The sequence below is a fragment of the Helianthus annuus genome, chromosome 15, assembly GCF_002127325.2.
Source record: "Helianthus annuus cultivar XRQ/B chromosome 15, HanXRQr2.0-SUNRISE, whole genome shotgun sequence".
NCBI lineage: Eukaryota > Viridiplantae > Streptophyta > Magnoliopsida > Asterales > Asteraceae > Helianthus > Helianthus annuus.
In genome coordinates, this window is record NC_035447.2 from 136,516,232 (window position 1) to 136,534,983 (window position 18,752).

Consider the following 18,752-nt stretch of genomic DNA (forward strand, 5'->3'; position numbering starts at 1 on the left):
TTGGATCAGTGTCCTCATCCATATGGTCTTCTGAGAAGTGATCCTGTGGTCCTAACGGGACAAAGCCTGCAGGTTCCTGAATGTAATCTGCTGGGTTAAACTGGCTTCTGAAGTAAGGAGTGGGATCGTCAAAAGCACGGTGCGATACCGAACGCTGCAGAGGTATGTAGGAGGGTTGAGGGTTATTGGGATCATTTTCGAAATCTGGCCCAAACGAGTGACGGTACGATGGTGTTGAGCTGTGCGAGGTGGAATGTCTCGCAGGTTCGAAAAGGTTTCTCCGTCTTTGTGGTTCTTTACTCCTCGTGGTCGAAGGAGCTCGAGTATTCGAGGGTCCAGCTTCGTGATCATTGTGAGTAATGTCCGTTCCTCTGTCTCTTCTTCCTCTTCCTCTTACTCGGAATATTACAGGTGGCATATTTCCTGCTTTCAAAACTTTAAATAACAATAACAATAAAAAGACAAACTCCGAATAACAATTCGAATTTGTCCTAGGTTCTTGTCTAGACTCAAGTATGTGCAATTGTGTCACTGAGATTAAACACAAAGGTTAGTGTTTAATTCACTCAGCGTTGGCTCTGATACCAACCTGTCACATCCCGATTTCCACGTGTCTCACCGGTGGGCCCAGTGGGGGATTACTGTGACGTAGTTGGCAACAATATAGTTAAACCACGCAATTATATGAATGCACAGCGGAAGCATAAAGATAAATATAATTCAACCATTGATTGTAATATCGAATGTATCACAATTAGTCGAATGGTATCCACAGGTGATCAAAATAATGAAAAGTATTGTTCAACAGACAAGGCATCAAAAGCTTGCGAGACTCTTTAGGATGCTAAGGAGCTATAGCCAGCCGATTTCGTTTAGTACCTGCACTTAATCTTTTTGGGAAAATACGTCAGTTTACACTGGTAAATACATTCAACCGACACTTTTGTAAAATGTTTATTAAAATTGATTTGAATGCACAAGGCATAAACTCTTTTATAACTTGGGATAATTTATAATTAAATCTTGTAAAGAATTACATGTTTGCTATGCGTTCGGTCGCCCGGGTCGTGCCAGGTTAAAGTTTAATAGACACACCACATAGCATATAACACCGTGGCGGGTAACCAACGGCTATACTTTTATAGTCGTAGACATAATGCCGGGTGTACGCCTACACCCGGATGTCGAGGTCGTGGCCATTTCGTAAAATGATGCCAAGGATATCCGGGACATGGTCATTAAGCCCCCAAAGGCGTTAAGCCAACAAAACAAGTTTTTAAACGGGTCACATTGATAATACCCAACTACAAATGAGTTGGGGTCAATTGCCCGACCAAGCGGTATTTTAGATACCGTAACCCAAGCCCGTAATACGGAAAATAAGTTAAAAGTATTTACCTTTGCAAGTACAGTCCTTAACTGATTAAATCACATATATATTTTACTGGGCTCCTATTCTAGAACGAAGGTTTTAAAATAACCTATTAGAATCCTAACGGGTCTTTATATTAGCCGTAGCCTAGACCGGTCAGTTTCAAAGGATAGATACGGTTTAATCGCGTGAAAGGCGAAAACCGGGAATGGAATGTGATTCTGACCCAACAAGTTTGAAGGCTTGTTTTATATGGGTTTAATATTCACACTCTGGATTTAGGGGTCAAAATAATATGGTTTGACACGTATCGGCTAATTTATGTAAACTAGTTACATAAGCCGAACCGTGCGCGCAATAGGCGCAACGGGTAACCGTAAGAGTCCTACACTTGTTTTCGTAAGTCAATATGCTTTAAAGAGGTTGTGGTATCAGTGGGATACCTTCCATAATGCCCGTAACGAGTTTAATTTATTATACGCCCCGTAGGGGTTTTCCGGTCATTTTAAGGACTTTTAAAGGGCCTTCTGAGTTCTACAGAAAATCTGAGTTTCCCGTTCAGTTTATAAAGTCCAAAATACTTTATTTATTATTTAAAATCAGTAGCAACTGGAATCGGGTCAAAAGACCTTGTAGAACTCAAGTTTTGGCCGAAAAGGGCATATTCGGTATTTACCGAACCGTAGCCATAACCGTAGGTTATGAGCAGGTTAAAATTAATTAAAAATTTTTAAAAATCCCAAAATATTGTTTTACAACAGTGAGTAAAAGGTTTGGTGTCGAAATCTTGGTTTAGGTAGGCATTATGCTAATCGCGCCGTTTATTACAAAAGTTTCCTTTAATTGCGCTATTTAGCATAACTCCTATTCTAGACCTCGGATTGGCGTGAAAGTTTAGGGACATGCTTAGAATTTAGTAAGCAAGGTTATGGTCCATTCATGTGTCCGAAATACTCGTTTTATTTTGAAAAGGGCGTTACGGTCAACTTTTAAGCAATTAACGGAAATGCGTAAAAGACTCGGACAAACAACGAACCGGTCACAGAGGGTGATACCATCACATGACCTGGTCCTAAGAGAGTCCTAAGGCATATCTACATTGCACTAAAATGGGTCAGAACTGAAGTCAAAGCAAAAGTTAAACTTTTGCGACATTCGGCTCCGAACCGGGTCAATATAGCAAATGGCCGGATCAAACAAGCTTAGACGTGTTAATACACTTATTATCATGTTTTATGAGTGTTCAAACAAGTTGCATACCATATACATTACAGATTATATGTAAAATCGCAAAATAGCTTTCTGTTGACTTTTTCTAAGCATGTTTGACTCGTTATTTGAACTAGCTAGAGTGGTGATCAGAGGGAACCCTTTTAGGGGTTTATTACCCACATAAATACCAACACATAACTACTTTTGATTCGACAATTCACTGGACCATTCGTGATTTATCGCAAAGTCAATCGTTGGTTACGACGGATTGAGTTTTAAGCTAAACTAAGCAAAAACAAAGCCATAGAAGGTTTGGCATACTTACAGAGGCTTAGTGCACGACTTAGGATTATAGAAGAACACTTGAGAGCTTCAGGAATGATCAGAAGATGTGTTTTGAGGTGTGTTTCAATTGTGAACTAAGCATGGCCTTTTATAGCAAAGTTTGGTGCACAAGATCATCACAACACATCCTACATTGCTCATGGATGATCAGCAGGTGTCCTAAGGTGCTAGGGGTCAAGTAGAGGGCGCCCATGCTTCATTGATTGCTCACAATTTCGTTTACAAGCGAAATCATTGAATCTGCCCATGCTTTCTGCATCTGTGTGGTTCACGCGGCCCGCATGAAAGTTCATGCATCTTGTACGCGGGCCGCCTGAGTTTTCATATCAGAACGCGTAACTGCAGGAGGCTCGCGGCCCGCATCAACTTACCCAAGACCTTTACGCGGCCCGCGTTAGGTCTAATTTTCTGGATTTTGAATCTTTTGTAATCATTGACTAAATCTTTGTAATTAATAACGAAATCTTTGGTAATTAATAACCTGACCTTTCGGTTTTGAAGGGGTAACTTTGCGATTTGGCCCTTGATTATTTACAACTAAGGGCCTCGTGTTATTTACCCGCATTGTTAAGTCCCCGGTTAGTTTGTTAGTTATCCGGAAAGCCGTAACCTTCATTGTTGACGCTTTTAACCCTTCTCATACGAATTTGATCATAACTTTCTCGTTTTAAAACAGAACTTCGCAGAATTTATATAGTACATTCTAGTGAGCGTATTTTACTGTTACAAAGCCTCGGGTACGTCAAAGGGTCACTCAGAGGTATAATTAAACATGTTGACACAGTTAACCCCTGCAGCTTGTAATCTCTCACTTTCTTCCGCGTTTCGCTTCCGTACGATCCATGATTTATTCGTTTGAAGGTACGAGCATCGTTTAGGGTTACTATACAGTATACTTACCCTTGTTTGACATTTATAACCATCGAATTTACATACTTTCAAGGCTTGTCAACTTTAGTCCTTTATTTAATATTAAATGCCACGTGTAAACTCAAGACACGTGTCAATACATTATTGGACACAACATTTCGAGGTGTTACACAATAAGACCATGATGTCTTCTTTCATAGCTTGTTGTAGCACACTTAGCATCATTTTCTCATTTTTGTATTTCTTTTTATCATCTGCGCTCATGTCCTTAATAGCAATAACCTCTTCATCATCATTCATCGGTCTCACATACTTTGTCTCAACACATTCCCAAGCATCTAGATAATTTGCTTGTACCCAGTTCTCAAAACGACCTTCCCAACCCTTGTAATACTCAATATTCATGAGCTTAGGCGGTTTTTTCATAGTTCCTGTTTCGTTTTCCAACATCGTGTTCTGTGCAATAGTGATCGGGGTAACCGGGGTAGCGAATGCGTTATAAAAATCCTCGTCCATGATTCGGTTTTTCAAAGTTCTCAAAAACTGCCTGTTCAAGCGAAATGCCAAGTTCAAACAATAACTGTTCAAGCGAAATCACAGATTTGAGGTACAGTCTCTGATTCAAGCGGAATCAGTCAGCACTTGTTCAAGCGGAATAATGCGTTCGAGCGGAATCACAACAAACTTTCGAGCAGAATCCAGTTCGGGCGAAATCAACCCGAACTTTCAAGCGGAACCTCAAATCCAAGCAGGATTAACTAGAACTTTCAATCGGAATACCCGTTTTGAGCGGAATCAAGACAAAATCTCAAGCGGAATATCACAATTTCAAGCGAAATCAACTCGAAATGCTGCTGACGTCATTTTTTACTCGCTGTATTTGAAGCGGAATAACGAATTGAACCTGTTTTAGATTGAATTTTAAGCTGAAACTTTCAAGGATTCTTTAAAACATGTTTGCGAACACAACACGTGAAAATCAGCCGATTTTATCCATGAAAAATTTGATTTTAGAAGAAGAAAGGCGTAGAAACAGAATTCACAGCTGAATTGGATAGAACTCTTCTTCCTGAGCTCTGATACCACTTGTAGGATCGTTTTCAGAACCGAACGAGTCGATCAGAAGAGTTTATCTCAGTTTCAGAGGCGGAAACTAAGAAACTGAGGTCAATTCAGCAAGCAATACACTTTAAACCGTCGTTTGATTGATAATAATGACGTTTACAACGAGTCGACACTTCGGCAGCACTTTGTTGCAAACCGGAATGAACAGTTACTTAATTTCGCTTGGACACCCGTATTTATAGGGGTTTGATTCCGCTTGAATATACATGTTCGGTTCAAGCGGAATTACAACTTTAACAATTCAAGTGAAATCATCACATTACATCTCGAGCGGAATCAGGACCATGTGATTTCGCTCGAAACTTTCCAGGTGACATTTCAAGCGGAATCACCCTAATATCCCACTATCTCGTTTTTCGTGCCCTGATCTAAAACATTCTATACAAGACTCGATATAAGACAAAGACGACAGACGGATGCACCAACAATGTTAGCCAAGAAAGCTCTGTATTCCTTGCGGAGATACTTGCTAGCTTGGACACACGACATGAGCTTGAGACCTTTCGAAGTAGTTTCACCGTACACACATAACAAATCACCATTCGCGAGCGAGAATCGAATCATTTTATCGAAACACACAACTTCAGCATGGTTTTCGCGAAGAAAGTCCATGCCTACTATGACGTCAAAACTTCCGAGTTGCATCGGAATGAGGTCGATTGGAAATATGTGATTGTTGAGCTCGAGGGTACAATGACGAAGAATGGAATTAACGGCGACAGTTCTTCCAGTAGCGACTTCAACTTCGAATGACGATGGGAGATAAGAGCGCTTACGACTAAGGAGCTTCTCGAATTCAAATGACATAAAGCAGTTATCGGCTCCAGTATCAAACAAGCATGATGCATAAATACCATTCACAAGGAACGTACCATTAACCACGTTGTTGTTAGCCTGGGCTTGACGAGCATTGATGTTGAAGGTTCTGGCGATTGCTGCTTGCTGCTACTGCTGGTGTTGCTGTTGGGGCTCTTGCTTCACAATCCTGTTTGGGCACATGTTTCCAAAGTGGTTAGGATCACCACATTCAAAGCAGACTCAAGCATTGATCGCAGGTGCCTGAGCCGCTTGTTGGCTTGCGGGGCTGGGAATAGAGCTTGATGAGCAGTGGCAGGAGCTACGGTGTTACGGGGACCATAGCGACAGTTGGCAGTGAAATGACCGTACAAATTGCAATGAGCGCAGAAACGACAGGCAAGACCCACCGGATGATGATATGAGCATGTCGGGCAAAGCGTGTGGGGACCTGTGTATGCACGCTTTACTGGCGGTGCATATGTCACTGGTGCTGGTCGATGATGAGACTGCTGCTGAGCCGGTACGGCTTGCAGAGGAGCAGCAGTGGTAGTGACAGCACAGTTCTTGTTGCTGGAGCTGCTATTGTTGTGCTTCTTCTTGCGGCGTGATGACTTGGATGGTTGAGTAGTGGCGGTGTCGGCGGTCGGTGCATTGGTAGCTTGATGTAGAGACTTGGAGGGCTTATCCCAGAAACCAGCTTTTACTCGCTTGTCGTTGATCTCGGCGGCAAGCAAGTAAGTCTCTTCAAGTGATGAGGTTTTCGCGGCATGAACAAAATCGGCAACACAGTCGGGTAGAGCTCGAATGTACTTCTTGATTGCCATGTCTGGCGTCTTGAATTGATCGGGACAGATAATGCTGAGCTGCTTAAAGCGAGCAGTCAGGGCAGCGTTGTCTCCATCCTTCTGCTTAATGTTCCAAAACTCGTCCTCCAGCTTTTGGCGTTCATGGGGAGGGCAGAATTCGTCCATCATAATGGCTTTCAGCTTTTCCCAAGTTAGCTCATAAGCTGCATCATTCCCGCGTTTGTTTCGTTCGGCCGTCCACCAGTCTAGAGCTCGGGACTGGAAGACGCCGCTTGCGTTTAGGGTACAAAGATTTTATGGACATCCGCTTTGGCGCAGAGTGACTTCGACGGAATCGAACCATTGAAACATAGCTGTGGGGCCATCGTCTCCGGTAATTCCTTTGGCCCGCATGCCTTGAACTGTTTGAAGCTGAAAACAGACTTGGTAGCATCTTTAGGAGCTTCGGTCCTAGATTCCTCAGATGACTTGCTGACGTTCTCATAGACATCGCTTACAGCTTTTGCTACTTGTTTGGCGATGATAGCAGCAAGACGTCTGTCTCTCTTTTCTTGGCGAGTAAGAGGGGTTCGGTGTCCAGATGACGACATTGTCTGCAACAGACATCATCGTAGGTCTCAGACACACCATAATCGAATCTCACCTCACACGTCTAGCTCTAACTAAAGCTTAGTAACACGCATAATCACATAACACATAGGCACGAAATCACAGATGCACATAATCACAGAAGCACATAAGCACATAGGGCACAGAATCACAGAAGCACATAAGCACATACGCATTTAATCACAGATGCAGTCAGAATACAGAAACCTATTATTCAAAGTTCGCGTGTCGTTCGAGTATAGCGATCGCGTATTGCATATCGAGTAATATAGTATAACCGTATAGCATGTCGAGTAGTATAGCATGAGCGTATATCATAGCCTAATGTCGTTCCTATTGTAGCGACTTGTCAGCGTATTGAGATGGAAGTGCAGTGCGAGTCGTGCGTATCAATCAAAGTGATGGCAAAATCGAAATATCCTCTAAAATTTAAACACATAAACAGATAAATACACTTAAAACACATAAAATCAATGAATTATCAGAGTTAGCAGTTACGGGCTCAGAATCGAATCACATAAAAATCGAGAAATAAATTGTCTGCGGCTATTAGACATCGACTACCCAAGGCGATTCGACTATTCTCAAAGACTTGTCATCACATTCCGACCTTCAGAATCGACCTCTGCCTTGATTCTTGGGCATCCGGCACGCATTCCTCTAGTCTTACTGTGAGTTCAGGTCGTTGGAGTCCGTCGAGGCTTTGGTGAGATTAATTAAAAGTCGGAACAAGTTGTCAAGGTTAGGGTTTCATCCCTGGCTTAGCAACTTCTGGCTTGTTTTTAGTAAAATAGGGGAGATTATTCATCAAAATATGGATTTCACTCCTGATCTGGTATAATTCCCCTTGTTAAACAAGCGTTCGTTATTGAAAAACAGCAATGATATGAGCAAGGTAAATTGTGGAAGCACGGGTTAATCAAGCAATTTAGTCGAGAATTTGCGGCTTTCACACCTAGTCTTGACTAAATCACTTGTAGTGTAGTGTAAGCGAGAAATAGCTGGATATAGCACATAAACTTGGTCTGTTGGTTCCTAACTATAGTCTAGGTCTCTAAGACATCGACCCGGACTAGGTCGTGTCTAGCCTAATTCCCTATAGTTATGGCTCTGATACCAATCTGTCACACCCCAACCGATGGCGGAATCATCGGGGCATGGCACTGAGCGAAACAGATTGTCCAGAAGTTTCCATAACAATTATCATTACTATTCAATTTAAATAATACGTCCCACACCGTATCTCAAACAGCAAACAAATTATTACAGATAAAATCCAGGCAAATATTTCTATTCCGACAACTCAGATTTTTTTAATTACAACAATTGTTTATCTGCTTCTAGAGACCCATAATTTGACCACTACAGACAACTATTTGTTGGGCTCTAGAGCTTTATTCTAGCCTCGCTTTCCTAGCAGGTAAGCATCTTAAACACCTGTCACATATGTTAAAATAAGGTCAATACATAAAATGTAAAGGTGAGCATACAACTTTGGTAATAGCATATAGAGTTCGAAATAGTTTACGCATAACCAACACGTACACAGAGAAAAACGAAGCATGTTAATTATCGGCATGGATCCACCGATACCAATGACTGCGGGTTGACTGCCCGAGGCAGTTCGCAATACATGATTACCACCGTAATCCATGCAAGTAATTGTCCTTAACAACCCCCGTGTGAACGGGTGCTGAGTCCAAACTATAGTACTATTGTCGTTAAGGCAGGTAGACAACATTCCATGTGTAAACATAACAACAAGCATTCATTAATCACGTAATACATGCGGTAACGGTTAGCGTTTAAAGTAATTGCGTATTGTGTTCGATTGTGATTTAGAATAAGTAACGTATGTAACACCCAAAAGTGCTAAAGCAGAAAGGGTTCGAGTATACTCACAGCGATTGATGGACTGAAGGGAGCACTTGGGAGTAGGGTTAGCCTGAATAGTTCGATAGCATAATGATAAGAAACGCGTAAAACGGAAACAAGTGTTGGAGGTTCGGACAGCTGGTCGATCGGACGGTAGTCCGATCAGATGGCTGACCGTGCGGTTGACAGTCCGTTCGGACAGCTGTCCGGTCGGTCGGTAGACCGATCGGATGGCTGTTCGAGTGGATTGTTTCTTCCTTTGAGTAAGATGTGTTTGTGTATGATGGTTTGACTTTTGAAGTTTTTGTTCTAGTATTTGAAAACACTGAAGTGTCTTTACCTTTCAGGTCGGTCGATCGGACGGTCGTTCGATCGGCCGGTAACCCGATCGGCTAGCACTTCAAGGAGGACATGTCCTCAGCAAAAGGTCACTCGGTCAGACAACAGTTCGATCGGGTGGCAATCCTAGTGCATTGAACATGTTGAAAGTCGATTAAGTGCTGAAGTCAAGTATCTCATGATCCGAAGAGTAATTCAATCGGTCGGCAGTCCGATCGAACAGCAGTTCGTTCAATACTCAAGCTTCAATGAATTGTTTAAGTGTGGGACCATGTGTTAGCCGATCGGCTGGCCAGTCAATCGGCTGACTGTCCGATCGGCTGGCTGTCCGTTTGGACAACACTCTGACCTGATCAGCCTATTCGTCTAACACTTGGTTGTTTGATTGTTTGTTGTTTTATCGAGGTATTTTGAGAACGAGTTGAACAACAGAAAACTCGTCTTTACTTGGTTCTCCTGATCGGACAGGAATCACCCAAACCCGGTCCGTGAACTGTTCGGGACGGTTGTTTAACGTCTAACCCGAAATCGGTGAACCTCGTGGATAGAATCCGGATCTTGAGCCATGCAACCACCGGATTGATTAGCAAGTCGGCACAAGCTCCGTTTCCATCGGTTTTGTAGGCATTGAGTGTAAAAGAGTTGAAAGAAAGTTGGAAAAACCATCTTTCAATCCTTTTCACCGTGTATATGTTTAGATCTATAAAAGATCTTTGTGTGTTTATATGGAAATCGGTTAGATCCAAGTTGTCCTTGGTGGATTGAGGCGAAAACATGAAGTTCTTGAAGAACACCATGATGACATCATTCTAGAACACTTGAATCTTGATAATTTCACGGTTAAAAGTTAAGATATAAAAGATAGAAAGGTGTAGGAGTGCATGTAGATCAAGAAAGTACAAGATTTAGGATGAGATCTTACCGGAATCGAGAGAAATCTGAGAAAAAGAGGGGAGCACGAGCTGGTCACACAGAGGTTTCCAAAAGTAGAAAGTTTGAGAGTGACAAGGGGTATTTATAGGATGCCAAAAGAGGTAAGGGCTGGCCGATCGGTCAGGCAGCACGATCGGACAGCCTGTCCGATCAGACAGCAGTCTGATCGGCTGGTAGCCTGATCGTTTAGCTACCTGATTCGAGTGTTCGGTGCGACGATTTTTGATATTTCGATTTCGATTGAGGACGATGCAAGTACGACAGAGTTTCCTATTCAAATTACTTTTAATCCCAACTACTATATCAACATACAAGCATCTATATCTCGCACTATCTCTTCTCCACCAATTTTTGTAATTCGGTTTCGATTGAGTTTCGAGTTTCGATTGATTACCACATAACATAAAGTAAACATGCACAAGTAACACATAAGGCACACACACACGTATAATAACACCAAAGTTGCATAATTCGAGTTTCGAGTTCGATGATGATTAGATTAGTTCGATTATCGATTAGGTAACTTTATCGTATTGTTACTTCCTATCATTCACAGTCGTAAAGCGTTTCGCAGCGATAAATAATTCGATTACTTCGATTTTAGCCAAATACTCCACAAAATACAACCAACGTAAACATAAAATAGACTAACTACAGTCAAAAGTCAAAATAGTAGTTGACCAAGGAGCGATAGATCGCAATTAGCGATCTTTTCTTCCTTTGACTTCAATCTTGACTTTGACTTTTGAAAACACGGGGTGTTACATATAAGTTGTGTTTAATTGGTTGTACCTTAATCAAATAATAATGGTTTCATTACCTTACCAAATTCAATGTTTTGTATGCATGTATGGTTGTAAATTGTGCTTAAGTGGTTGTACCCTAATCAAATAATGGTTTCATTATCTTACCATGTTCAATTGGTTTGATTCATTCAAAGTTGGGTTGTTTTATTTGTAAATTACTATTATTTGTAATAATCTAACTAATTTAGCCAAAATCATGTATAAATATAATTTGCAACATATTGATGCAATTGTTGTTGTAATGTATGCATTATGGTTTGTATAGTGGTAATGATATATATATTATATATAGATTACGATGAACCTGTCAAACGGGAAAAAATAGACGCGGGTTCATCGTAACGCGTGAGTCCTAAATGAACTTAGTTATTTTATTCTATGTTTTACGTTTCGATTTAATTTCTTCGCCTTAACACCGCAACTTCAGTGTCGATGGTCGCTGATAGTAGTTTGGCATTAGTGCTCGCCCCCGCCGCAAAGCGCGGGGTGTTTAATACTAGTTCTTAACTAATTTGTAACCAACTAAAATTGTCAGTATATTGTTTTAACATTTCCCTTTTTTTGCGTCGATTACTTTATGATAATCCAACTGAATCTGGGTATGTTCATGAATGACCACATGATTGCCTGATGTGTATCACGTTTCCGCCACGTATTTTGTCGACTCCGCCACAATGCGTGAATTCCGTACTAATGTATATAAATAAAATATCAAAACGTATATAAAAAAACTCTTAAGACACATAGATGATAAAGATAGTGTATAGTAATAATTAATATATATTTAAAAAATAAAGAAATCGTATTAGGTATTCAATTAAGTAAACAGGTTACACTTTATCGGGTAATCGGATTAGATAAAGGTAACCATATTAGGTGTCACACCCCCAAAATCCACCATGCGGAGTACCACCGCTTGGAGGCGTGACGTGACCAGGATCGAGCCACCAATCATATTGAACAATGTAATTAAGTAAATGAAATCAACTACAATACGATTGATGACCAAAGCTAGTTAGCTAAGTTTAGTTTAAACAGCGGAAGCATAAACGTAAATCCAAAAACATAAGTCCATGGTTTATAAGTTAAAGTCAAAACGCGAGTTTAATAAGTTCATAAGGAATTAAATATTAAGCACGGAACATAACAGTCCGTACACCACAGCGACTCCTTCCTCGTGCAAGCTCCAAGCATTTAGCGACCTGTAAGGCATGTAACAACGAGTCAACAACAAAGTTGAGTGAGTTCACGATTAGTTGTTTAGTTTTAAGTTGTTTCCGAAAACGTGGTTTGTCTTTCGTTGGCGTAATTGTCGTGGGGGTTACCCCGTAGTTGAAAGTAAGGTTAACCAGTTTATTCTTTATTACCCAAACCATATCCATGATTAGTGGGGGCTTCCCCATGTGAACTACTAGACCGCATGATATCGACTACTACGCAAGTAAGTTGTGCCCTACATCAGTGTCTATCATCGTTGATGGTTTGCCATAGTCCATTAGTACACGCCCGTCCGACTGGCACGGTGTGAGGTTTGTTAAACCTAATAGCGTTATTAACTAATGACCCGCTCGCCATTGGCCTCGGCGATTAAGTCGATATAAAATGAGGGACTTAATGATAGAGTTTTGTCTAGTAAGTTTTAAGGTTGTTGTCCTACCCAAGGAGGACGAACGTACGTAGTTCTACCCAAGGAGAATACGCAGGAATAATATTGGCATCCTACCCAAGGAGGATGGCCTTACATATCCTACCGAAGGAGGATATGTAGATCCCGATTTAAATTCTTTAACCCATTCCCAACCACCGGGAATCCCATGCCTTAGAAATTGTGTGAACTCACCTTGGTTTGCTCAGTTAGATTAATTACTCAAGTAAATCAGGAAATCAAGCACGTCCTAATGAGGTACAGATAACAATCAGTTTCTCATGCATAACATGTATCCTACGTATTGTTTATTTACTCATTACTTTCTACCACAAACCACACTATTTAAATGTCAATATATATTATCAAGTTATATTATTTTATTCAATATAATATAACTATCCTACAAATAAACAAATATCCACATAAGTGTCCTAGTATAAGATATATATTCTAAATATATATTTACCCAATTTTATTTACGAAAATCAACCTCCGGCACTTGGTGTTTTGTAATAAAAATCATGGCGAAGTTTATTTAGAATAATAATGTTTAAAAATATATTTGTAAACATTTGTTCGAAAGATATTTCTAAGTGTCGTATTTCTAGAAAAATTTCGCCAGAGTTTCCCTTGTAACTGGAGGTGTCCATGCTTTTAGCATATCATTTTCTTTTTGTAAAAATCACCAAACAATTTACCGATCAACAATATACAATATTTATTCATCAAACTTGACAAAATAAGAATAAATCGCAAACTCATGAACTCGAAGGTTTTGTAAGAATATGTAGTAAATTACCATCATTTTTAGTGGGTCCTGTAACCTTTAAAAACATGTTTAGTTTCTTGTAAACTTTATTTTTAAAGAACTTAAAGTTTAACAACTTCTAGTCAAGGTTTACAAAAATGCTTCTTTGTTAAATTTCTTGTTACACAAGTGTTTACACACTTGTTTAGTTGCTATAAATGCTTTTTGTTCATAAAATATCCGGGTTTTAACAAAACTAGTATTTTCCGCTTGGTTCTTCCGAAAAACCACTTGTAGATCTTTAGATCCACAAGTTTACAACTTCATTATACAAGAAAAATTATGTTTATTCAAGTTTCAAGTTCATGGTGTATGGTTTCATCATCTTTTCATAATTCTAACACTAACATACTACTAGTTCATGTTCTTGAACATGATCTAGTACGGTTAGATGATGATCCATCCCACTTTTAGTAACAAACAACATCAAATATTCACAGCTAAACAAGATTTACATGATTTACTCAACTAGCTTCTCTTTATCCAACTTATTCATCTTATGATCAAGACTTTAAGTTATGTTCTTTAGTGTTCTTAACTTTTAACCATTAAATCACCTATTAACCATCTTAATCAAGATCAAGATGATGATTAGAAACACTTACTACTAGCTCAAGGCTAGGGAAGAATCAAGATGTAAATGTGGTGGATAAAAGGAAATGAGAGTGGTTCTTGCACTTTCGAAAGCACCGGGCTTGTTTGTATGTCACCTTGCACCTTTGAGTATGTAAGAAATGGTTGAACAAAGATTGGAAGTGGTGGTGGTGTGGTGGAGAAGGGGCGGCCAAGATGGGGTGTAGAGGGAGAGAGTTTGAGTTGGTTGTTGATGTGTTTATGACAAAGAAGTGTTAACTATTGAATCTATTTATAAACCATGTTCTAACAATAACCATTATGTAATATGCATCCTAGATATTCAACAACAACTAATAAAATAATCAAGAAAGCACAAGGGTGTGTCCCACCCTTGTGACCATCACAAAGAGGGGGGGGGGGGGGTAAGGGTTGGGTGGTGTAATGGTTAACTTACAATTTAGTTGGATTGTAAAGGTTTAGTTAGTAGCTTGAGTGTGTTATTTAATATAAAGGGTGTTAGGGTGTTCAGGGACCCTAACTAGCTCAGAAAAGTAAAAACAATGTCTTTGGCAATATTTTTATGTTCCGGGTAAAGTCCGGTTGTTCGGTTTGACACAGTTCCGTTAAAGTGCTTAATTAATCCGTAAGGTGTCTTTTATATATATTTTTGTAACACTTTTAATTTCTAACACTTAGGAAATCATAACGGACTATTTAATGACTTTTCTGCACACGACTAGTATGTTAACAAGTACATGTAAGTATAACACAGTAATCAGAGAGCAGTTAAGTAATTCCACACAGTTGTCAAGCACTTTAATTATCATTAATAAATTGTACGGAATACATGGAATTTTGAGGGTTGTCACATTCTCCCCCTGTTAAGAAAATTTCATCCCGAAATTTAGCTCGTGGTTACTGAGGAAGCTAGTTGTGTTGCGTTGGTTTCCTGGTTTTCCTGGGGTGTCACATCATCCCCCCGTTGATTTGGAATTTCGTCCCGAAATTCTGCAGTAGCTTCAGCCTCAGTAGTGGTTGCATTCTTCTTAAACAGCTGGGGATACTTGAGTTTCATTTGGTCTTCTCGTTCCCAGGTATACTCTGGGCCACGACGGGAATTCCAACGAACTCGGACAAGAGGTATCCTGGTACGCTTGAGAACCTTAACGTCTCGATCCGTAATCTCTACTGGTTCTTCGACAAATCGAAGCTGGTCGTCGATAGTGAGCTCCTTTAAGGGAACTATGAGGGTCTCGTCTGACAGACACTTCTTCAGATTTGACACGTGGAATACGTTGTGAACTCCGCTGAGTTCTTCAGGTAGATTCAACCTGTAGGCTACCTTGCCGATTTTCTCGATGATTTCGAATGGTCCGACATAACGCGGATTTAGTTTGCCTCGCTTGCCAAAATGAACTACACCTTTCCAAGGTGAGACTTTGAGCAGCACTCGATCCCCAACCTAGAACTCGAGTGGCTTTCTTCGCTTATCGGCATAGCTTTTCTGACGGTCACGAGCTGCCGCCATTCGTTGCCGTATCTGAGCAATCTGTTGGTGCACTTACGTCTGCTGACTACGTCTTACATCGAGTCTTGAAGTTGAACAGATCAAACATGGCACGGAAACCTAGAAATAGTAGTTTTGTATAGGATCGCTTATATGTACACAGCTAGGTCCGCTTATGTGTCAGTTTGGTCAGGATCGCTCATGTGTACATCGCTAGAACCGCTCTTGTGTCACGTTGTAGGACCGCTTATACCTACATGTACGTATAAGCGGACCAGCATGTCTATAAATAGGTCCGTAGGAGCGATCAGAAACACATAGTTGAAGGTGTTTGTTCCGGTATGCTGCCGAAGTGCTGTCAAATCTTGTAACTGAGTTCAAAATCAATACAACAGCAAGTTTAAAGTGAATACAGCTTCAATAGCACCGAATTATTAATTTCCGCCTCTTAATTCGGATACGAACTTCTCTGAACGACTCAAACAGGGCCGAGAACGATCCTACAATTGGTATCAGAGCTCAGGAGGAGGAGTTCTTGCCATTTTAGCTGCATTTCTTCTGATTTTCTACACTTTCTTCACTTTTTCAAAATTTTTTACGGTAAAACAAGCTCAAAATCACACAGTGCACTCGGAATCATGAACTAACAAATCCTTGAAGTTTTCAGAACTAAAATTGACCTAGAAAGCTGTTTTTTAGGAGGTTCGCTTTTACGTACTCGCACAAAAAGTGACGTCATCAATCAGGACCGCTCCAAATTACCTGTCTGGTTCGCTCCAAGGAACATTTTTGGGTTAGGTTCGCTCGAAAATTCAGCTTGGATCGCTTTTAGTGACAGCTTCTAGTTCGCTCATTTGTACAATCTGACTGGTCCGCTCTTTAGTCAGTTCATCGGTTCGCTCGAAAGACAGTTCGCTCGAAGGGTTATTTGTTTGGTCCGCTTATCTGGTCAAGTCTTCTGGTTCGCTTATCTGGACATTTCATCTGATCCGCTTTTAAGACACTGTTTGGTTCGCGTTTGGAACAGTTCGCTTATTTGAACAGTTTGTCAAAGTTAGGAAATTGTTGTGAATTTGTGAACGATGGATACTGAATTTTATAACGCTTTTGCTACTCCAACCTCGATTACTCAAAGTGCTTTAATCAATAATGAAACCGGAACGTCTCAAAGACCACCTAAACTCATGGATATTGATGATTATAACGTGTGGTCGGAACGGTTTGGAAATTGGGTTGAAGCTTATCATCTAGATGCATGGGAACACACTGAAGAGCCATATGTCAAACCCACAAAGAATGATGTTGTAAATGGTACTCCGTTAACACTTAGAGAAATGAGTACAGCAGATAAAAAGAAATATCGCGATGAAAAGCTTATGGTGAGTCTGCTTCAGCAAGCTATAAAAGAAGATATCTTGATACTGCTTCAACATGACGGAACTGCATATTCAATGTGGACAGAATTGGAAGCAAAGTTTACAGGAAGTGATGATATGTTAAAGAACAAAATGTCTCTCATGAAGAAAGAATTTGATTTGTTTCGGGGATTGAAAAATGAAAACACCAAGCAAATTATTGATAGATATTGTAACTTGGTTAGAAATATGACAAAACTTGGTGTTAAGAAAGATACTGATGAATTAATTGAAAAACTTGCAGATGCACTTCCATATGAAACATGGGGAACATTTTTGATGATGCTGAGGTCCAACAAAGCAGAATATAGAAAGATGACACTAGGAGACTTCATAAAGCATCTGGAAGCTCAAGAGATGGAGCAGAGGAAGATCGCTAGGATGAAGAACTACGATGGAGAACAGGATATCTGTCTGTACTACAAGCATGGTGTTACTGATTCAACAAAGTATTCTCCTATGATCGAAACTGCTTACAGTGTTAAAGATTCTTCTGAGAAGACGATATCTCAAGGATCAAGCAACAGCACAAGATTTTCATCTTTCGATCCTAACATCTCTGTAACAAAGAATGGTAGAAAACTTCAGTGTAACATTGTGTTAAGCCTTGAAAATGATCAAGACTACACTGAAGAGATTGCTAAAAATCAAATGTCTTTGTTAGGGATGATTTTAGAGTCTTATAGTTGTTTTGTTGCAGGAAAGATCGGAAATCCAATGCTCACGAAAGAGGATTACGATCAAATTGATGCTGAGGAAATGGAATTGATGGATATAAAATGGTGTATGGCGAGTGTGATGAGACGTGCTGAAAAGTTTAAACAAATTACTGGCCGTGATGATTTTCGTGATGCAAACGTTTCAGCTTTAGGTTTTGATAAATCTAAAGTTACGTGTCTTCGTTGTAGGGAGAAGGGGCATTTCAAGAGGGAGTGCAAAAACCGTGAAGCTACCGGAGCCCAGAATCCTTTCGGAAACAACGACTATCACAAGAAGGCCATTTATCATCAAATCACACCACCAGCACAGCAGCAGGCACAAACAGCTCATGGGAGAGATGTGATGGATAATTCAAAAAGAGCATGTGTTGTTAGTCAGGGAAAATATGATAATTTTACCTGGGAAAAGTATCTTCCGAAAGACAGCAAAGTGTGTTTGGCTGAACAAGATGATGAGAAGTTGGCTGAAGGTTTTACTTGGGATGATTTTTGTCCAGATCAAAATCTTATGGCCAAAGAGATGTCTAAAAACACTTCTCATGCTTTCTTTGCTAATGCTTATGATTTGAAATATGCAGAAAGGTGCAGAAAGGTCATGGAAGCTGCTGAAGAAAAACGAAGAAGGATCAGAGAAGAGGCAGAAGAGGAAGAGAGATTAAAGGAAGAAGCGAAAGCTGAGAAAAGAAGAAGAGCTGAGTTTTTACAACCGAGCAGAAATATCAAAGAAGTTCCAAAATATGAAGTAAAGATTGATGCAGAACAAGTTGAAGTTACTGAAAAGTGCTTAAACTGTGATTCGCTGATTAAGCAGAACAATGAGCTGCTGCACAATATTCATAAGTTGAAAGAATCGTATGATACTATGAACAGAGAAATCAACAAATATACAGATTCTGATGGTGAACAAGCTGAAGCTATGAATACTTTGAAGATAGCTTATCTGAGACAGCTTGATACGACAAACTATAACATAAAGAAATGTGCAGATC

The 18,752-nt window shown here is 40.1% G+C and overlaps 1 protein-coding gene across 1 annotated transcript in view; it reads left to right on the forward strand.

The window, feature by feature from the left end:
* The first annotated feature begins 228 nt into the window (after window positions 1-228).
* Window positions 229-18,752, forward strand: part of LOC118487535 (photosystem I P700 chlorophyll a apoprotein A1-like) — a 33,133-nt gene continuing 14,609 nt past the window's right edge. The window contains exon 1 of the mRNA XM_035984471.1: window positions 229-352. Within this exon, the coding sequence (XP_035840364.1) occupies window positions 229-352 (124 nt within the window). The remainder of the gene's footprint in view (window positions 353-18,752) is intronic.